The sequence below is a fragment of the Glycine soja genome, chromosome 9, assembly GCF_004193775.1.
Source record: "Glycine soja cultivar W05 chromosome 9, ASM419377v2, whole genome shotgun sequence".
NCBI lineage: Eukaryota > Viridiplantae > Streptophyta > Magnoliopsida > Fabales > Fabaceae > Glycine > Glycine soja.
The window spans coordinates 7,532,340-7,554,900 of NC_041010.1; the positions used below are offsets into that span (position 1 = coordinate 7,532,340).

General features: G+C 30.8%; 3 protein-coding genes and 1 long non-coding RNA gene across 4 annotated transcripts; 3 read left to right on the top strand and 1 right to left on the bottom strand.

Moving 5' to 3' along the window:
- Positions 1 to 53: 53 nt before the first annotated feature.
- Positions 54 to 6,316, top strand: LOC114367322. The gene is made up of 3 exons (XM_028324482.1): positions 54 to 425; positions 5,247 to 5,619; positions 5,698 to 6,316. Exons 2-3 carry the CDS (start codon positions 5,251 to 5,253, stop codon positions 6,211 to 6,213), a joined length of 885 nt encoding a protein of 294 aa, XP_028180283.1. The 5' UTR covers positions 54 to 425; positions 5,247 to 5,250; the 3' UTR covers positions 6,214 to 6,316.
- LOC114367321 (protein ALP1-like) lies at positions 3,485 to 5,171 on the top strand. The gene is made up of 3 exons (XM_028324480.1): positions 3,485 to 4,145; positions 4,223 to 4,448; positions 4,536 to 5,171. The coding sequence occupies exons 1-3, from the start codon at positions 3,609 to 3,611 to the stop codon at positions 5,027 to 5,029; spliced, it is 1,257 nt and encodes a 418-aa protein (XP_028180281.1). The 5' UTR covers positions 3,485 to 3,608; the 3' UTR covers positions 5,030 to 5,171.
- A 4,451-nt stretch (positions 6,317 to 10,767) lies between the features above and the next one.
- On the bottom strand, positions 10,768 to 11,701 carry LOC114366880. Its single transcript, XM_028323904.1, has one exon. The coding sequence runs from the start codon at positions 11,574 to 11,576 to the stop codon at positions 10,956 to 10,958; it is 621 nt and encodes a 206-aa protein (XP_028179705.1). The 5' UTR covers positions 11,577 to 11,701; the 3' UTR covers positions 10,768 to 10,955.
- Positions 11,702 to 20,223: 8,522 nt separating this feature from the next.
- Positions 20,224 to 20,903, top strand: LOC114425934. Its single transcript, XR_003669321.1, has 3 exons — positions 20,224 to 20,319; positions 20,672 to 20,723; positions 20,833 to 20,903. It is a non-coding gene; the product is annotated as an uncharacterized LOC114425934 (long non-coding RNA).
- Positions 20,904 to 22,561: the final 1,658 nt, after the last annotated feature.

A 22,561-nucleotide genomic window follows, 5' to 3' on the forward strand; every position in this document is an offset into this window, starting at 1 on the left:
TAAATGGATTTTTAGTTAACTTAAATATTAGCATTTTAAATTCTTTCCATTTATGAAAGAATTTGAAATTCTTTTCTGAGGTAGCTTCTCCCGAAACCCTTCATTCTGTGGCTCCTTCATTCTCTGGCTCTTTCATTCTCTTGCAACAACTTCTTTCAAAATCCTTCGTTCTCTCTCTTGCAACAGCTTCTGCCGGAAACCTCCACACTTGTTCAGCTGCCGGCGGTGGTTTCTGGTGACTGCATCGGTGGTTTCTGGTGACTGCATCGGAAAGGAAGAAGAAAAAGAAGGTGATTGTGTTAGGATTTTGATAGGTTCTCTCTCGATCCTTCATTCTTGCTAAGTTTTTCACTCTTCTCTTTCTCTTGCAACAGTTTCGTTTCTCCCTCTGCATTATTCCGAAAAAGGTGCCGATCACAAGGAAGGTCAGTTCTCGCCTCCATCAATGCATTTTTCAAATAGATGGTTCATTTTTCATTATTCCTACGATTATTATTTCTATCTCTATCTTTATTGTTCAATCTAAGCGTAATAAGGCGTAGATCTAGAAATCACAGTGTTCATCTATTTCTTGTCTATTTTCATATGATATGTAGTTTGTGCTGGAATTTCTAATTCTTATTGTGCCTTGTTCGTGCAACAGATTCTATTTTCAAGATTTATTTACTAGTTGTTTATGATCTTCCTGTTGTTTTTGTCTTGTTCTTCTTTAGAGTGAGAAAATCTTATCAATTTAAGAATTTAGTTGCTGTTAAAACAAATATTGGTCACTAATTTATACATTGCTTCAAGATGTATTCTATATGACTTAACTTGAAAGCTCCTTCAAACTCTTTCAAGTGCGTGTTCCTCAGATCATCTGAAAACCAAACCAAAATAAAATTCATGCATGTCCCCACTACACTTCATATAACTTAACTTTACTTCCTGTGAGATTGTAAGTTTTGCTAGATTGGAATGAACCAATAATCTCAACAGCTTAAAATATATTTCAAAAGAAATTGGAATAAAACCAAACAAATCTTACCTGAGAGCCCTGTCATGTTCTTTACAGTGAAGCCTGTAAATTTGTTACAAGTTACAGGAATTTCTTTCAAAGTTGAAGGTGAATAACTTTCTCATCATGCTGATAAATTCCTTCTTGAGTAGCTTTTTATACTCGTGTTAACAGAGGATTATCAATCCAGAATTTAAGAATGAAGTTCTCTAGTATATTAATAAAAGAACCAGTTTTTTTGTTTTTTTTGTATGCTTATACTTTAAAATATACAGTATTGATATCCAACATATGTTAACTTCGATTCATGTCCCATGTCCTAGACGAACAATTTGAATGTAACAAGTTAAAACACTAGGATATATACTCTGATGAACCTTATAGAAATAGAGAAAAAAGAGACTTTTTGCTATGGTTTTCAAAATGCAGTAATGATGAAGCTGGATTGACAATGATAGCATAGCATTAGCATATATTCTGCTGGTTTAAACTTTAAAGTGATATCCTTGCTCTTATTGAATACAAGAATTTTGGTATCTCCAATAATCTGATATGTCTCTGCCTTTTCCATTACACTATATGATACGGTTTCCAAACTTTCTAGGGATAACTCACAGTACACCAGATTTGCCATTTATCTTGACATAATTTCCCTTTCCTAATTGAGCTATTTCAGCTAGGTTTCACTTAATTTAGTTTGCTATAGTTTACTCCTATATCGAACAGAAATGTCCAAAGCTGAACTTAATGAGAAGAGGTCTTCTTATTGCAGGATTTCAGACTTTAAGGTGCTCATGACACTTTTAAAATCCTTGTACCACTATTAAAGACTATATATATTAGCAATGTTAGTAATTGGAAATTTGTTGATACAATACTAAATAGAATATGGACCATGGTATTCATTCCTTGATGGGGTTTAAGTTCATAAACGCCTTCTAATTTTAGGCTTCTAGGAATTTAAGTTCACCCCCGCTTTCTTATTTTAGGCTGCCTTTAGGTATGATAAAATTAAAATATATAAGTCAAGAAAAACTAATTTTGTAATATTGAACTACGCCTAAACTAGAGTGCAGAATACTACACTACCACTACTCCTAAGAAAACACAATAAAAGACTATAGAAAAACTATGAAGAAGATAAAATAGAAACTCATTTTTCATTTATTGATTTCCTCATAGAGGAATATATTTATATAATAATCCTAATTGACCATGTATGAATAAACCATATATTTATGAGTACACCAGATATGTGCAAATTACTTAAAGCATGTATGAATAAACCATATGTATGAATAATATATTTTTTTTTGCAGATGTAGGGTGTCCTAGCATTGTGTCATACATGAATGTTGGTTAGAAACTAAAAGCATGTATGTATTAAGTTTGTGTTACAATCGTATATGAATAAACCATATGGAGTTCAACTGATAAAGAAAAAAATGAATATAATCAGATCCAGTCCAGAAACACTAAATCAGAAGTAAAAAAAAAAAATCCAATCTTCTCCTTAAAGAAAAGAATAATGTAGAACTTAAATAACCCAACTTGCATTTCCTGTTTACAGAAAATGAATAAACCAATATTCTACCAGAAATGCCAACTGGGTTAGCTCAATAATCCAATAAAAGAATCAATTATTGTTGGATGTGATGAATCCTTATATTTAATACATAGCAATGATATAACAGTAAACAAATTGAAATAATTAATTACATGAATGACTTAATTAACTGACCTTGAAAGGATTGAGTAAAGATCAATATTATCTATCCAAAGTCTCAAACTCAGAAGAACCTCCCATGAATCAAAACCTCAGGCAAACAAAAATCAAAACCTTCTACAAGAGCTCCCGAATCCTTGTCAGATATGCTTTTATCCATTCTCAAGCCGACAACAACCCTGCCATGTGCCTCCATAAAAAATTGATCAAGCAAAGTTTCAGGATTCTTCATATATTACGTAGCTAGATTCTTTTTCAGAGTTTTTTGGTCGTCAAACAAAACATTAGTTATAGTATTTTTAATGAGTAAAGTTTCAGATATTAATTCTTTATTAATTCTTTATAATTTTTTGAGCACACGTCAGTAGGACTGAATTTTAAATTATTTTATACTCCTTTAATTTATTTCTTTTTATTATATGTATGATTTTGAAAGCAAAATTTATTTTTATGTAATTGATATATTGGTCCTGGGTCTTATAGTAGAGCCTTAAACCTGAACCAGATGTTAAATTGTTAATACATGGCTTCTTAGCTAGGATAAAGAGTACACTGGTGCTACCAAGTTAAACGGTATAATTAAGATGGATATATCCTGGCATTGATTAGTGTTTCAATATATAAACATAAAAAAGAGAGGACTACATACGAAGGAAGAAAGTGCATATACGTGGTCCTTTTCTGCCTTCACATCTTGCTTTGTCTGTTTTTTTCTTGAGTATGACACATGTTTGATAAGAGATGTTAATGATGTATTTGAATTTCTATTGATTGTTCAATTGAATTTTTATCATTATTCTTGATAAGCATATGCATCAGCTTCTTAATTAATCCTTTGTTATTATATTATTTTTCTTTTAGTTATATAGTGTGGATAGTCAAGAAATGGAAAGTAGTATAGTTAATGCTTCGGCTACTTCAAGAAAACGTAGAAGAGATGAAGAGGAGGAAGAAGAACTTGAACAAATATTTTTCATTATTGTTAGTGTTGTCACTATGCTTTTGGGTGCACTGACTTGGTATCATGACAAGTATTTTGTTAAGGAACCTGCCCGAAATTTGGAATTAGAAAGGCATAGTTTCCTCAATCGTCTATACAGGGGAACAGAAACTGATTGCATTGAACAATTAAGGGTCAGTAAAAAGGCATTTTTTAAGCTTTGTAGAATTTTACAAGAGAAAGGGCAATTGGTAAAAACAAAAAATGTTCCTATAGATGAAGCTGTGGCAATGTTTTTGCATATCCTTGCTCACAACCTAAAGTATAGAGTTGTGCACTTTAGTTATTGTAGATCCATGGAAACAATTAGTAGGCAATTCAAGAATGTCCTGCGAGCTATAATGAAAGTAAGCAAAGAATATTTGAAGTTCTATGAGTATAATCTAGAGGGCTCGGTGGAAAACAAATGGAGATGGTTTAAGGTAAGTTTGTCATTTGTTAGTAATTATAAGGTACTTTAAGTGATTGTGACTTATTTTTTATTTTGGAATGTTTTTAGAATTCGATTGGAGCACTTGATGGGATACATATTCCAGTAACAGTTTCTGCAGAAGATAGACCTAGATATCGTAATAGAAAGGGTGATATCTCTACAAATGTTTTAGGAGTTTGTGGTCCAGATTTAAGGTTTATATATGTGTTGCCCGGGTGGGAAGGGTCAGCAGGAGATTCTCGAGTATTGCGAGATGCTTTGCGTCGTCAAAATTGTCTCCATATACCAAATGGTAATATCATGAAATGATGAAACTTTATTTAACATATAAAAGAAATATGCATATTTTTATATATAATATTTTTTTTAACCATTGTAGGTAAATATTTTCTTGTGGATGCGGGGTATACAAATGGCCCTGGATTTTTAGCACCTTATCGAGGGACTAGATATCATCTTAATGAGTGGATCGGAAACACTCCTCAAAACTACAAGGAGTTATTTAATCTTCGTCATGCAAGTGCAAGGAATGTTATTGAAAGGTCATTTGGGGTATTGAAGAAAAGATGGAGTATATTAAGAACTCCTTCTTTTTTTGATATAAAAACACAAATAAGAATTATTAATGCTTGTTTCATGCTACATAATTTCATAAGAGATGAACAACATAGTGATCCAATTTTGGAAGCCCAAGACTTGGAACTTTTATCTATTGTTGATAATGAGTTAATCAATCAACAAATGGAAAGAGTCACAAATAATATTGGAGATGAAGTCACAACTATCCAAGCAACTGAGGAATGGACAAGATTCCGTGATACTTTAGCAATGAATATGTTTGCCACCTATCAAATAAGAAGAAACTTTGATTAGAGAGATGTTTTTAGTGGATTTGGATTTTGTTTCTTATGTGTAATTGACTCTATACTCATGTATGTGTGATACTTTGGATTTTTGTATTTCATAATACTTTGGATTTTGTTTTCTTTCTATGTGTAGTTAATTTTATACTTTCGTAGAATGCTAATTTGGCATGTCTCACCTTTATATATATGTAATTATATATGTGAGATTATTTTTTTTTGTCTAGAGAAATGGAATCAAGCAATGTGAAGAACAAGTCAGGTGGAAAAAGAAAGATGTCTAGTGAGGACACAAGAAGTTACTTCGCATGGAACTTGGAAATGGAACGTGTGCTAGCTGATGTGCTTAGAGATCAAAGAAATTTGGGCAATAAAGGTGATGGAAATTGGAAAGCAGTAGCATACAGTACTGCAGCTCAAATTTTGTCCAAGCGTTTTGGAGTTCACCTCATGGCAGATAATGTTAAGAATCGTTTTAAGCTTTGGAGAACATGGTATGGAATTGTGAGTGACATTCTTAGTCAAAGTGGATTTGACTGGGATAGCACAAAGTACATGATTACCGTTGAAAATGAAATTGCATGGAATGAATATGTTAAGGTAGCCAATTATCTTTTAATTTTATTCAATAGTAGTTATTATTTGTGTTGTTATTAACATGTTTCTATTTTTTTCAAGTCACATGAAGAGGCCAAACGATTTCGATTCAAAGTCATTCCTAATTGGGATGATATTGTTGACCTATGTGCAAAGGATAGAGCTACTGGACTCGGAGCAGAAAATGCATTAGATGCAGATGATATCATGAGCAAAGAAACAAATGAAGAGGAAGCAATTCATAGTGTGAGTTTTGACTTAGAGGGATCAAGTTCTGCCACGAGAAAAAACATTCGCCCAAGTAAGAGTGGAGAGAAAGAAGGGATGATTTCCTCAATGAAAGAAGTAGCCGAGTCATTGAAAGAATTTGTTGAAGTGACTAAGAAGAAGATGGAGAACAAAAAAAAGATGGAGATAAAAGAAGCTCAAGAAGTGGTACATGAAGTGGTGAGTGAGCTAGATAATATACCTAATTTTAATGGTGCACTTAGACATAGAGCAATTGATTGGTTGACAGAAAATCCCATTAAGTTTGCGATTATAAAAGCTCTTCCATTGGATGAGAAAGAGGATTACATCTTATCTTTTATGCCTTGATGTCAAATTACAGGTACGTTTGATATCATGACAAGTATGTTGATGTTGTATAATTATGTTTTACATTTATATCTTTCATTTTATATAACAAATTATGTTTTAATAAATATGATTTATTTAGTGACACTTAACATTATGTCTTCTTTTGCAGAAAATATGTGAAGGAATTCCTGTGTTGAAGCAAATGCAATTAGAAAATTTAAAATTATTTTGGAAGTTGGACTTATTTTGTGACTAGATTTTATTTCCGTCTAAGTTTTTTTGGTGTAATTGCATTACTGACCAATGACTTTGGCAAAAAAATAAGTTTCATCTATAGACCTCTAAATAACATTCTAAGGTGAAATGATACTAAATATTGTTTATGTTGTGAGTGGTGTAGTGTGTCGTAAATGAAATAATAATTTAAATAGTTAAATTATATATTTTTAATTGAAATAGATTAAAATAGTATATATTTATTGGAATATCACACTCGACAAATAATACATAGAATTTATTAATGAAAAAAATAATTATTTTATTAAAAATTGTTTTATTAAAATATAAAATTTTAAAAGAGAATGCATTTGATTATTTTATCAAAATAAGAAATTTTAAAAATAAAGAAATTCAATTTCCTTATCCAAACACAAAATTTTGAAAATGAAGAAATTTAATTTCATCATCCAAACACAAAATTTTAAAAATGAAGAAATCTAATTTCTTATCCAAACACAAAATTTTAGAAATGAAGGAATTTAAATTAAAGAATTTGAAATTCTCAAAATTTAAAATTCTCTAGAATTTTAAATTTCCTCATCCAAACACACTCTTATCAAAATCCTCAAATTTCAATTTTTTTAAAATTTTTTATCCAAACATCTTATTTGATTGGAAAGTAATTAAAATCCTTTAAAAAATTGAATTACCCTATTAAATTCCCCCATCCAAACACACTCTTAGAGTAATTTGATATTAAAAAGAATCAACTTAAATATTCATCTCAGAGACAAATAGGCTTCTCATCCTTATCAATTAGCCATCATTCTCGTTCAACATGACACGAGGGAGGAATATTCAAACATTGTACCTAGTATAAATTCATCTGTCTACATGTTAAAAGCTGTGTAATGAATCGTCTCGTATCAGATGGAGAGACGACATATTTAAATATTTGAAAATATCTGACTGAATTCTAAGTCTCTAGTATTTTATATTTTCCTTAAAAAATATATTTTCTATTCAGTATATAAATTAATTACGAACTAAAAAAAACTATTTTTATGGATTTATTTTCTTAAAACTTATTTAGAATTTTTTATTATATTTTATATTTATCTTTCCTTATTAACTAATTTTTCTTTTTTTAAAATTAAATGAACATAAAATTAAAAGTAAAATACAAACGTGATAAGAGACTTTCTTGGGTACATCCAAAAAATTTAGGGGTCTTTGATTAATTAATTTAAAAAATTAAAATTACAACTATTTAAAATTAAAAACTAATTAAATATAAGTGTTATTTCTAAGTTCTTCACTTGTCCAATCCGTTGGACTTTATCAGTCCAAAGCTCCTTTTCTAATACGGGAGAGGTACGTGAAAAAGAACTTTAATCGTAAAGTCAATATTTATCTGAGGTGTGTATTGATGAATTGAGTGTAACTTACCCTGCCTCTGTATATGGAGAAGAATTTAGAGGTGGATCTATGTGCAAAGCACGGATCACAATCGTTCCCACAAAGTAAATTTTTGTATTTGAATATATTAAATAAATATTATTTTTGCCCCCATCAAATAATAGGTATTGCTCCAATAAGATAATTGCTTAAAAAAGATAAATATAAAAAGTTATAATCAACAAAAAATGGTATTTACTTTATCTTTTTATTTTTTACTTTTTTTATTTTCTTTAATACTCTTCTAATAGAGTTTATATTGTTTTCGTTTAAGAAATATTAAATTATTTTTTATTCCTACTAAACAAAATTTTTGGATCTGCCACTCGAGAAGATCATCGAGTTGGTAACCATCCCACCACCTTATCCACTAAGGATGTGTGCTCGTTCGGTTGGTTGGGGCCGATTACCTATGGACCTAATAAAGTGCTATAAGTTTAAAATTTTGAAGGCTAATTTCCTTCATTGGCACAATTCTATTTTGAGAATTACTATTGATCCCATGCAAATTATTCTTGGCCCCTATCAAGGAGTTGAATTTTTTTTTATTTCAGAATTATCTTTCCTACGAAATTATGATTTTATTGAATAAAATACATAACAAAATTATGATTTCGTTGTTATATGATTTTTGCACCCTCTTATTATAACATAATCATAATTTCATTGTATATTTTTTTTTGCCCAGATGTAATAACAAAATCACGTTTTTTGTGTAGTACAGGAGGAGGTTAGTACAAAATATTCAATAAAAACCTGTTTCCGCTTACAAAATCTAAAATGAAAACACATTTTTTGTTGTATAATTTTTTTGCACTCCTTTATATACAATGGAAATATGTTTTATTAGGTATTTTTTCACAAAAATTAATTACAAAATTAAGTTATCTTTTTTATCTGAATTAATTTTAATATAAATTATATTAATGGCAACACATATTATGTTTTTTAACGGTAATCAAATTAATTATTACATAAATTAATTTTTTATTTAAATTTAAATTAATAATACCATAAATTAATTTTTTTAATTGTAATCAAAATAATATTATAGTTAATTTGATTACATTCTTGTATCCAGTAATTGATGATGGAAGAAGGCATGCTGATATCATTTGAATTGTAATTGTCCATGTTTGATTTTGGAGCTAGACATCATTCGTTTAACTATTTGATAAATAAACATTTTTTAATAGATTCTATTATTTTTTAAACATGTGTTGATAAAACTATCTGAAAATTAAAAAGTTAACTGGTTATATTTGCCAAAACAAGTCAAAAAATTAGTTAGAAGTTGGAAAACTAATTAAAAGTTAAAAAATTAATTTATTAAATTAAAATTTTTTGGTAAAACTAACTATTGAAGTAGGTGAAAAGTGTAAAATAACACAAAAATTAAAAATTAGCTAAAAGTTATCATTTTAGAGACATTAATTCAAGTAACATTTAAAAAAAATTAAAAATTACTAAAAAAAATTGTTTGTCAAATAATTAAACAAACATTTCACCGGTAAAAAAAGTTAAAAATTAAATAAAATGTTTTGTCGAATATAACAGAAGTAATGTTTTTTAAAACGTTAGTTTCTAACTTTAATTTTTTATATTTTTTTTCACCCTGTAATATATTCATTCATTTTTCTAGTTATTTTTTAAATAAATTATAATTTTATTATTTTTTTGTCATTTTATATTTTTTTAAATATTTCAACCGTTAATTTTACAAAATATTTATAATTTAAAAAGTTAATTTTTCAACTTTCAACTTATCAATTAATTTTTTAACTTTCTCTTCACTTTTGGGTTAGTTTTCTCATTTATAACATTATAAAATTAAGCATAATTCCATAGGTAATGTGATTAAGAACGGACGGATGTTACCCGGAACCACGTCCACTTAACGGAACAGTCAATTTTTCAAACATATATAGTGGCCCCACGACCATTATGAAAATGACTCATAAGGGACATTACCCAACTCAGCTAAACTCTCAGAATGTACTATGTGGCCTTTTCTTCTGCGTTCTTTCACGTCACACATATTGGGCATTTTGCGTCCACACACAATAACCATCTCACTCTTCAATAAATCTTTGCCCCTTCCAAACTTCATTTTCTCTCCTCGTGGTTACACATTTATATTTTACAATGGATCACATTTATCTTCTATAGAAAACAATTTTGTTCGAATACAATTATTATCAATAATATCACTTTCAGCGGCGGATCTATATGAAGGATAATTAAGATAATTGTTTTCATAAAATAATTCCTTTTATTAGAATATATTGCATAAATATTTTTTTCCACAAAAAATAAATATTATCCCCATAAGATAATTTTTTTAATAAGATGAATGTTAATAGTTATAAAAAATAAAAGAAAAAATAAATTAATACCAAATTTATCCCTTTATTCTTTTAAATTTTATTATTTTTAATTTTTTATTACCATTTTAATAAAGCTTATATGATTTTTGCTTTTAAAAAATATTAGACTATTTTTTATTGCTACTGAACAAAATTTCTAGATTGTATACTAAGAACTCGAGATATCTAATTAAACTTTTGATATAAATCTTCTATCCAAGACAATTATATTATATTCAAGTTGAGTAGGATAATGGTTTTTAATGCAGTTACATATAACTAATTGGATCAACTGGTTGTAATAAAAAATTAATCTCATTCCTAGTGAAAATGCATTTATATTAAAAAAAAACTAAAATTATAAAAAAAATTGCAAACTAGTATCATCACAACTCCCAAAGAAACAATAATGACCGATAAATACAAATTAAAAAACATAAACAAGCCTAAGAAAAAACATAAACAAAGCTCGATTTCGAGCATTTGTGTGTCAAATATTAAAACCCAAATGCGTGAACGACAACAACGATGATGCTTAATTAATTTATTGCTCTACTTCATAATTTCTTCATAAAAAATTGCATATCCACTACCAAAATACCATATATATACAAATTCTCAAATCTCAACAACCTCTCCAAAGTCTTGAAGGAGAGAAGCTTAATAGTTAAAATCCAACACAAGGACTATTATTTTTCATCACTATTCTTATTATCATTACCAGACATGCATACAGCTAGAGTTGTAGTTGTTGTACCACGATTCCCTAACGGAAGAACCACTTAACCCACCGTCCCATATCCTAACGACGCTGCCGTTAAGCTCCGTCAAGTCCTGCCACCTGTACCACCCGTTCTCGCTCTCCCCATTTCTCAACTGCAACAACCTCTCCCACCTATTCCACCACTCCGTTTCGGTCCCCTCTTTCTCTTTCCACGCCGTTAACAACCCCTCATTCTCATCGCACGTGCATTGCATGCCCATGTCCTCCTCCTCGTAATAAACGGTAAACTTCCCCTTCCTCTCGCCGTTTTCTTCACTGTTATTTTCTCCTCGTAATAACGGTGGAGAAAACGGAGCCGTCGCTGCATGTTGTTTCGTCGGCTCCGTTTTCTCCACTATTAACAAATCCGCGACAGCCTCAGGCCTGAAAAAAGGTTGGGCTTGGGCCTCGGTCTTGGGCCTGGGCTTGGGGCAGCCCGCGGAGCGAATCTTCCAGAAGCTGAGGGCGGCGGTTAAGAGAGCGAGCCAGGTCCATAGGTTGTTGAGGGCAGTGAGAAAACCGAAGCTCAAGTAGTTGAAGGCTAGAGCTTCCACATTAGAATCCAAGACATTCATATTTTCTTTTTCCTTTTATGAACTAATAAAACTATTGGATTGGGAATTTAACAATTTTTGTGTTGTGTGAGAGGAAAGGAAAGGATTTAAAGGGTGGGAGAAGCGACAAGTGAGGTAGGGATCTCTAATAAAGATGCCAGAATCGGAACCTAAGATGCCAGTTACAGTGTAAGCTGTCAGTAGTCACAATAAATAAATAAATAAAATTATTATTTATTGGTGTTATTTTTATTTTAAGAATAAAAAAATAAAAATATATATAATATAATATGATATGATAATACCATTTTGGAAGTAACACATTCACACGTGTGTGGTTAAGAATCTGTTTCAGACTTTCAGTTCCACTCTCGTCGCCTGCACTGTTCCTTAGCTCAGTCTGTGAAGTTTTAAAATACAACTTATATAGATTTGTAATTATTTAATTTAATTTGATTTAATAATATGTTTTTAATTAAACGGATTGCATAATTAGTTACTATATTACATGCTTTATAGAAGTATAGTAAATTGGATTTCTGGAGTTAAAAATGAAGTATTTACAGCCTCAGAATCTCATCTCATAATATGTATTTGTTAAAATATATTTACTTTTTTATTGGATAGATCAAATTCTTTACTCTCTCCTTTTTTATATCTTTTAGCTTTAGAAATTTTACATTTTATTAAATTTATGTATTATTTCATAGCACAAGTCTCTTTATTCACTCCATTGCCACAACAACAATAATATATTAATATGACTATTTTAGGAAGTGTTAGGGAAAGACTTACGCTTAAGTTTAATACTTAGAAATATAGTAAAAATATACATGAGTCAGATAAAATATCGAAAAGAACTCCACTAACGGGAGTAAAGCAAAACAAGTAAATTTGATATTGTATTCAATTCAAAATTTTATAAAACATTAGATTTGTGGGTCTTTTTTATATATTATTCAACTTATCTATTGATACTTAATGAGAATTTTATATTCACACTTGCATTCAAATAAGATGAGACAAAAACATGTGTTTGGTAATATTAAACCACCAGATGAGAGAAATAAAAGTGAATAAATCCCACACTTTCTTAATTCTTTGCAAAACAACAAAGAAATGAATAGGAGATATCTTATATATAAAAAATAGATTATGAATTGTTGATAATTGATTGTCTACCATTTGCTAAGTGAATGCTGTTTGCTTGAAAGAGGCAATCAATTCTTTTAACAATCAATTGTTTTAAAAAATCATTTAACTATTTTTCTTAAATCAAACACTTATATTTTAACTCTATTTTCATCTATTTCTTTCTTTCTTATTTTTAATTATTTTATTTTTCACATTTTTTACCTCCCCACCGTACACGGCAGAATGAAAGAATAAGATAGAGGAAATCTGAATTTTAGTGAGGGGTTATTTAATTACACGTGGCGGCACGTAAGGATGTGCGCGAATCTTTTTTACATGCTTAGGCTAAACCTTGATCTGCTCCCAGAGATAATTCTGGGTGGTCTCACGTTCATAATCTAATGAACTAAGTTTTTTTTTTTAATTTTTTTATAATGAATGAACTAAGTTCTTTTTAACTTATATTTAATTAACTTTTTAATGCATGAAAAAAAAATGTTGGTGGATGTGAGTCAGCGGCAGTAGGAGAGAACAAGACAAACAAGCTAGCTACTTTATATTAGTATATTATTCTAGGAATAATTAATTAATTGAATTATAATCAATATGATAATTCAATATATATAATTTAGTAGGTAACATATGTTAAATTTATGAAAAACATATAATTTAGTTGGTAACATATGCTAAATTTATGAAAAAAATCAAAGTTCGACATAATACATTCTCAAAAACAAAAAAATCAATATAATAATAATAATTACATATTGGCATGTTATAGGAAAGTGATTAGGGGCATGTTTAGATACATTATTATAAAAGATCTTATAGGTAAAGAACTTATTCAAAAAGTTCTTATCTGAAAAGTTATTTTTATATAAATTAATTTGATATTTGGATGATAAACTCTTATAAGTGCTTATTTAAAATAATATGGTGTTTGGATGAAATTGTAGAAGATCTTTTGTATAATTAAAATTATCAAAAAGGATATTATATGCTTTGATATTATTAAAACTAATAATTAAATACTTAAACATTATTATATAATTATTAAATGCATTAAATAATTAAATATTATTAAAAATAATAAAAATTACCTTTTTCTTCTATTTCATTTATGAAAATATTTTAACTTTATCATTATATTTAAAATATTGTTATATATTTTTTAGAATTTTTGATTAAAAATAACTATTTTTATAAAAATAAAATAAATGTATCTTATAAAAATATAATTATATGTCTTTCTACATAATTAATTTTCATATTTAAAATGTAATTAATACATTATTATTTTAGTAATATTATCACTTAGATTCTAGTTTATAATTTAATTATTATCTATGTAATTATAATTTATAACAAAATATAAAATGTCATTAACCTGGTAATAATATGATCAATAATGCATTCCAATAAAAAATTGTTCAAATGTACCCATGCCATAAACATGCAACCTTGTATTATTAAAAAATAAAGAAATTAGATACGTGTTGGAAACATACTCTTCAGAGATTCTCTAAACCGTTCCATTTATAGAGTACTTTGAGCATTCGATTCTTCTCATGTTGTAGTACTAGAACCAACTTCACTTTCATCCTCATCACTATCTATATATTCGTTATCTTTATCTAGTGAATCAAATTCTCCATCACTCTTGTCATTTCTTTGAATGAAGTTATGTATAGCCATGCAAGAAACAATGATTTGGTTTTGTGTTTTCAAAGCAAAAGGTGGCATATTACCCAATATCTTCCATCTTGCTTTACATAAACCAAATGCACGTTCAATTGTACTTCAAAGACTAGAATGATAATAATTAAAAACTTCAACTCTCCCCTTGATTCTAGGCCAAATTCTAAATTGTGAGAGATGATACCTAGTTTTCTTGCACGGTCCTAGAAAACCCATAAAAGTAGGGTAACTAGAATCAACAAGATAATATTTACCTAAAGAATAAAACAATAGAGCAAGTTAGAACACAAAATTATAATGATACATATATTTATAATATATAAATTTCAATTTACCTTGAGGAGGATGCAGAAAATGCAATGCAGGCTTACGTAAAGCCTCCATAAATATCTTAGTATCATGTGCATAACCTGCCCAAACATAAGTGAAACACATGCTAAAGTCACAAACAACCATGACATTAGTGGTAGTGTAGCCTTTCCGACCAATATAGACTTCTTGTAGATGAGAGGGAACACAAACTCGTATATGAGTGTGGAAGCAATGTCTTCCAAGGTTATTTTGATGATGCCAAAGAATCAAGAGTTAAGCAAAGTTTCAAGCAAAGATTCAAGATTCAAGAATCAAGTTTCAAGTTTCAAGATTCAAGATTCAAGAATCAAGATTCAAGAATCAAGATTTAAGAATCAAGATTCAAGAAAAATCAAGATCAAGATTCAAGACTCAAGATTCAAGAATCAAGAGAAGACTCAATCAAGATAAGTACTAAAAAGTTTTTCAAAACATTGAGTAGCACATAAAGTTTTCACAAAATCTTTTACCAAAGAGTTTTACTCTCTGGTAATCGATTACCAGAAGGTAGTAATCGATTACCAGTAGCCAGCATTATTTTTCAAACTGATTTACAAAGCTGTAATCGATTACCATAATGATGTAATCGATTACCAATGTTTTAAAAAGTTAAGATTTTCAAAATTCAAAATGAAGAGTCACATCTGTTGATGTGTAATCGATTACACCTTAATGGTAATCGATTACCAGTGACTGTTTTCGAAAAACTCATTTCCAAAAGTCACAATTCTTCAAGTGACTTGTTTCTAAAGATTCTTTTAAAAGTCATAACTTTTTAAGTAATTAGTTTTAAAGGAATTGCCAAGAGTTACAAGTTTTGACTTGAGTCATCAAGAAATTATAAATATGTGACATTGGCATGAAACAAAGATTGATTTTAATCATCTCTTTCAATCAATCTTTCAATATTTTCTTTCATCTCTTTCAACAGATTTTTTCTTATTCATCTTCTCTTCATCTTTCTAAAAGTTTTTGTTCAAAACTTTCTCTTCCAAGAAAAGTTCTTTGTTAAAAAACTTGTGCTATCATCTATTTCATTCTCTTCTCCCTTTTCCAAAAGAACGAAGGACTAACCGCCTGAATTCTTTTGTGTCTCTCTTCTCCCTTTCCAAGAGAATTCAAAGGACCCCGCCTGAGAATTCTTTTGATTTGTCTCTTTCCCTTAAACAAAAGATCTCAAAGGACTAACCGCCTGAGAATTCTTTGTCCCAACACATTGGAGGGTACATCTTTTGTGGTACAAGTAGAGGGTACATCTACTTGGGGATTGTTATACTGAGAATAAGAGAGGGTACATCTCTTGTGGACCAGTTCAAGTGGAGGGTACATCTACTTGGGTTTTCAAAGAGAACAAGGGAGGGTACATCCCTTGTGGATCTTTGGCTTGTAAAGGATTTTACAAGGTTGAAAGAAATCTCAAGAACCGCAAGTTGCTTGGGGACTGGATGTAGGCATGGGTTGTTGTCAAACCAATATAAACTTCTTGTGTTTGTCTTCTTTTTCCCTACACTCATTAATTTCCGTTGTGTACTTTTATTTTACACTTTACTTTTGTTTAAATTACATAACTTAGTAGTAAAGCCTAATTGAATCTAGTAACATTAAGAATGATAGATTTTTAATTAGTTAAGACACGTTCATAATTAATTCAACCCCCCATTCTTAATTATTCCAAGGCCACTTGGTCCAACAATGAGTACCATATATTGCACCAATACAATCCCTAAAATAAGGGCGATATCTGGCATCTTTTAGAATCTCATCAGGATTATCTCTAAATAATGGATCAACAGGCTTAATTATATCCTTTGTAAACATACACACAACTTCTAAGATACTATGGAAATGTCTAGATATTGTTTCACCTGAATGTTGAAATCTTTTATCACTATTACGAACAGAACCTGGTTGACTCAACATGTATAACAACAAGCCAACTTGCTCATAAATGCTGGCATTTCAATTTTTCTTTAAGTTGTACTTGGTTTCCAAGATATCACATAATTCAAGAAAGACAAGTTTCTTCATTCTAAACATCTGATAACAACGTATTGGATGACCATTTAGAATTTTAGATACCCAACGATGGCCTGTCATGCTTGAATCCCTACATGGATTTTTCAGAACATAATTCATGAAGTAATTGGTAACATTAGCTACAACAAACATCAACACTTTGTTCTTCGTAATGTGATCGTCATCGTCAGATGAAGAGTCATTTGATGATAGTGATGAGTCATTTGATGATAATGATGAAGACATCCTATAGAAGGAAAAAAAATTCATAACACAACTGAAAATAAAAATCAAGAGCCAAACCATAACCAAGATCCATAACATAACAAAAATTAAAATCAAAGATCCATGACATAACTAAAATTAAAAACTAAGATCCATAACACAACCAAGGTTCATAACCAAGAAAACTTGCAAGTGTCAATGATATCAGATAGAGGAGAAACTAAGGAACTTGTGCTTAAGTGTCAGACTTGATCCATCCAAGTTGTAGCTCAGGCTTTTCTAAAGCAACAAAGGTGATCATGTTTGCCCTTTTTTTCATAAGTCTAGTAGCTTTGTAAAATAGTTCACTCCCACACTCAAGTCCTGGTAGATCTTTCAACTTTGCTATGCATGCAGTAATGCTAGTTGGGTCTTGAGCAGATGCACTAGATTCAAATGTTTGAATAGTACGATCTAATTGTGAGGAAATCTTGGCAGCAAACCCAATTCTTTTGTCACCCTCTCTACCTCTCTTCCTCTATCCATTTTCCTTTACCAAAGACGTGTTCTGAGTTGTCGTGTCTATCTCAGGCTCATTCACTTCCATGTCAGTGTTATCATCAATGTTATCATTTGTCTCTTCTGTTCTTGTGTTGAATCCTTTGTATTGTCTTGAATCCTCAGATGGTGCATATGCTGCAAAATCAATACAAATAGTACCCTTAAAAAGGAATTCCATCTCAGGTAAGAATTTGAGGCCTTGCTCTCTAAACTTTGCTACTTCAGGATCCTCCTATAAAATAAAAAATAAGAATTATAATATATATTTGGCATGAGAGTTAAGAGATAAAAATCAATCTCGTTATAATATATAGAAGTGCCTTCAAATATTACTCAGGTTACATTTAGTCCTGCATCATAGATTCTCGTCATCCATTTCTAAGGCACATAGTAAGGACAGAGGAATCTATGCTTGTGGGCTGTGGCCAAAAAATAAAGATAACAGCAACAAAAGCTGGAGAATATTACTGAAAACAAGAAAGAATAACCATTGTGCTTGTAAAGATCATATTTGTTTATCAATTCCCCCTGCTTGATTGATTGATGGATACCCATTAACCTCAAACTAAATTATTTTTTCTCTTTTCCTTCACTTTTTGTGTCCTCAAATTATCAGAGAGAAAGAAATTTGGGTAATACAAATGACTGAGAATTGCTATTGGAGAGGGAATCGCAACTTCTTGATATTTTCCCCTACTTTCTATCTCTTAACTCATACTAACATTTAAGTTGTGAGTAACCTGGATCTCAAATTAGAAGTGACAAGAAAAAGCATGTAAGCCTTTTACTACATTTGCCTTTCTCTTGCTTTCTTGTTTGCCACTACACCTAGTTGCTCAAACCCCACTTGAAGAAAAGTTTTGTTTGTTTATAGTCATGAGAAACTGCTGCATAAGTCCAAAGGCTATTGCTTCTCTTGTTGAGTACTTTGGTAAAATAAAAACAAATGAGATAAGCTCTTGAACACACTAAAACACATTAGATGAAAAATCTCATTTATAAATTATTAGTAGCAGATTGCTGATTATGTTCTAGTATAGAAAAAAGGCTTTAGTTGACTCTAACTTGGATACACACCACTGGCCAGTTCTTTTATTTGGTTTATATGTTGGTTTTCCTGTTTTCATGTCCCCAAGTGATGCAAATATTTGCAGCTTTGATTCTCGCAGTAATAGAAAAAATGTAGTTTATTATAAAAAGTGGAGTTGGCATATATTCACGCCATCCTCGCAACAAGATAAATTTGAAGTATACACTATGCATAAGTCAATGGCTACATTCATTGTACTCCACTATGTCTGTTCAACTATAAAATGCAGCTTTCATGCGGCTTACATGGAAATCTTAAATTGCAATATGTGCTTCTTCTTTCACCTAACTGGTTAGTAGTTTGGTGCCTCTTGGACTAACCTATTCACAATTCTAATTGGATAGGCGGCTTTCATACTACTGAAGTATTCTTAAAATGGTATTCAAAGGAAGCACATAATTGTATCAACAATGACATACCTCTTTTCTTTTAACAATTTTTCTTATTGTCTTATTCTCAAATACCTATCTGTTCCTGCTCCCTTCTTATATATTTATGTTTTTTTATCTTTGTATCATAAATATCACTCTTTTTTCTGATGAAAGCAAGGAAAGGGAAATGGTTGTACCATCTTTTAACCCTCAAGTAGTTCTGCTTTCTATCTCTCTTATTTTTGTTTTTCACATTTCTTCAGTGGAAAGCATGGAGCACTTAGCAGCATACATAAACACATATGTGATCATAGTTACATATCTTTAAAAATAAGTTTTTTTGTTGATCCTTTGCAGCTATTTTTATTTTTGATGTTTACACTGCTGCAGATCAGTAGCAATCAAAGCATCCAATTTTGCACCTTTAGTGTGCCTTCTATTATGGCTGAGAAGAGTCAAACCTATAATTCGAGAAAGACTAACTTAACCAAATTCATGGTGAGTCATGAGTGAGAAGCAAAGAAACCTACAAATTACCAAATTTAAACTTCTCGTTCTCATTGTCATTGACCAGTAAACATGATTTGTTTCAGCAAGATGATTTCATTAATAGTAAGAATTCTCTGAGAACACTTGATGGTGAAGATACTTTTATAACTTGTGGTTCTGCACATAGAAAAAACTCATCCTGTAGCATCATCCAAAATTTTAAAGATGAAGACAAACTTTCTCATAGTAATTTGAGTTGTTCGCTTAAAAGTCCAAATTCATTTAGAAAGGTGAATTCACCTGGTGCTGTAGACCTGAAGTCAGCACAATATGGGAAGAACCGGATGGAGGATCATACTGAAGTGAGTCAAAATGGTCAGAAGCCAGAGAAAGTGCTTCCTCACTCATTAGATGGTTTTGATGACATGACATATGCATCATTAATCTCATTGGTGAAAGGTAAGAATTCTAAATCAATGAATAAAAAGCATAGATCTTTGATGGAAGAAAAGAGAAGTATTTTAATAGATAGCTTGAAAACATTGCAAGGTAGCAATGTTCGTACACATGAAGAGCTTGCAGTTTTTGAGGACCAAATAAACTCAAGGGACCATCACACTGAGAAGCCAATAACTAGTGATGTACATAAATGTGCTGGTGAGTTAGAAATTGGTAGAAAGTGCTTCCTGGACAACATAGACATGAATGAAGATGAAGAGACATATAGTCATTCTAATGCTGTAAATAAAGCTAACTCAGAATGTACATTGGCTATGGATATTTCCCCTGACAATGTTGTAGGAGCTATAGGTGAACAACAAGTTTGGAAAGTCAGAAGAACTATCATTAAGTAAGTTTATTTGTCTAGTAATATGTGTTTATTAAATGGCCTTTCTCTCTTTTTGTTAAGCTACTTAAATTTACAACTGAACTATGTTGAGTCTGTTATTGTTTACAGATAATCTCTTTAAGTTTTTGACAAACCTCAATTTTTCATTAGTCTTCCTCCATTATTTAATCTCAAACAAGATTCATCCTCCAAACCTACAACCTTGCATTTCTCAAATTTTAATGCAGATTGAATCTAGTGAACTATTTCTTGACGTGCTCACTTTTTGTCCCTTCATTTTTTAAAATCGTCTTGTTTTTTTTTTGTATTTTGATCCCTACTTGGACCTGATACTGAACATTGCTCTATTCAGTCAATAGAAAATCTTTGTCAAGCAAGTGTTTGAGTTGCATAGACTGATAAAGGTAATTGCCAGACTAGATATTCTTCTTGATTGTTTGTTCTATTAAATATATGCACCTTAATTTCACTCATCATAATATGAGAAGTAACTAAATCATTTCTTGTAAGCAGGTGCAAAGATTAATAGCAGGCTCACCCCATGTATTGCTTGAAGATAACCTTTTACTTAACAAGCCACCACCAAAAACATCCACAACCAAGAAGTTTCAATCTGACTTTGCCAGCCAAAAACCATCAGCAGTTGTTAAACTTGACAATAAATTTGTGAAGGTCAATACTGTTGAGAAGACTACAAACAGCGTAGTTGGGAAGATTCCCATTCCTTGTATCAGCAACACAACCAAAGGTCATGCTAATTAGCTGCCAAACTATGGCCATCATTTAGGAAACCTTGCATTAGCCTCTGCAGATTCAAATTCAAATTCCAAACAGTCGCCAAGCTATGTCTACCCCCAACCTGGGAACCAGTGGCTAGTTCCTGTCATGTCCCCATTTGAAGGCCTAGAATACAAACCAATCATATGGCCATGCCCTGCAAATGCAGGCTTCATGGCACCCATAAATGGTTAGGAAAAGGTTGATGTGTTTTCCCTAAGTCTTCCTAGGAAAAAGTTAAATGTGATTCTACTTACATGATATATTCTACTTGGATGGTTGATAAATAGTTCAGCACCTAATGTCTTCCTAGGTCCAAAAAATTAATGTGTTTTTCCTCACATAACAACTTAGAACAACTCCCCCCCCCCAAAGTCCTATCAGCATTGCAAAAGGAACCATTACCCTCTGATTTATTGGTTGTGCTCCTCACAAGCCTCAAATTGTTCTGGCAACCAACACCTCAAATTGCCAGCATGGTGCATTTCATTTTTTACCCATTAGACCAATCTTTGGTTATATTATATAGATTTACATGAATCAATAGAAAGAGAATTATTCCTTTATAAATTTACAGATAACAAAACATGTCTTTATGCAATACCAAACGATGCAGATAAACATGCAGCAGACAATGTCCATTCAATTTGATGTCAGCTACTTCACCATATTACAATCTCTTCTTGAACATAGCACTATCCAATAAATTTCCATTTCATTAGGTTTTAAAAGAAACATCACTATATCAACACATTCAGTTCTTTGCATGTAAACTACCTCAATTGCAACATGTAATAGAGTAATAACCAACCTAATTATCAACCAAAATTTTAGACACAAGCTTCTAAAAAATAGTCTGCAACTCCAATTTTGGCCGCAAAGTCAAGAATCACACATAAAAAACAAAAGAGTGGCCTGCACAAAAACTCTATTTTCGTTGAATAATACATACCTGAATTTTGGCTTCTCACCATTCATCACTAGCTGCAATGGTTTTCTTCTCCCCATCCCAGCCAAGACCTGTGTCCTTCCCTATAAGCTTAGCCCATAATTGCCATTTCTTTTTTAAAGAATCCCACCTATTTTTGAATTGTTTATATTCATATTTCAAATTTGTTGTCTTATTGAACTTTTCTGCATGTTTGCCCAACCAAGCTTAGTGAAGTGGCTATGAGGTTTATTTCCAGCATTCACCTCTTCTATGCACACTTTCAACATAACCTCAGTATTTTTATCACACCATTCTGCTTTCTTTCTTTTCACAGGAACTTGATTGAGAGACATTTCACAAGCTTAATGAAACAAACAAAAGTACAACCCTAATCAATAACAATTCAAAATTTAATGAGAAGAAAAAGAAATTAATGAAGAATTGGTTAACTTGTTGATCGAGGCCGTACCCGAATCAAATAAACATTAAAAATGTAGTATCTAGGAAGTGATCCTAGGTCGTTTCCCAACGAGC

Excerpts from the sequence above, each read along its gene's own strand:
- LOC114367321 (XM_028324480.1), top strand. The coding sequence starts at position 3,609 with ATGGAAAGTAGTATAGTTAATGCTTCGGCTACTTCAAGAAAACGTAGA. Across the intron at positions 4,146-4,222 it reads ACAAATGGAGATGGTTTAAG|AATTCGATTGGAGCACTTGA; the intron begins GTAAGTTTGTCA and ends GAATGTTTTTAG. Across the intron at positions 4,449-4,535 it reads TTGTCTCCATATACCAAATG|GTAAATATTTTCTTGTGGAT; the intron begins GTAATATCATGA and ends TAACCATTGTAG.
- LOC114367322 (XM_028324482.1), top strand. The coding sequence starts at position 5,251 with ATGGAATCAAGCAATGTGAAGAACAAGTCAGGTGGAAAAAGAAAGATG. Across the intron at positions 5,620-5,697 it reads CATGGAATGAATATGTTAAG|TCACATGAAGAGGCCAAACG; the intron begins GTAGCCAATTAT and ends ATTTTTTTCAAG.
- LOC114366880 (XM_028323904.1), bottom strand. The coding sequence starts at position 11,576 with ATGAATGTCTTGGATTCTAATGTGGAAGCTCTAGCCTTCAACTACTTG.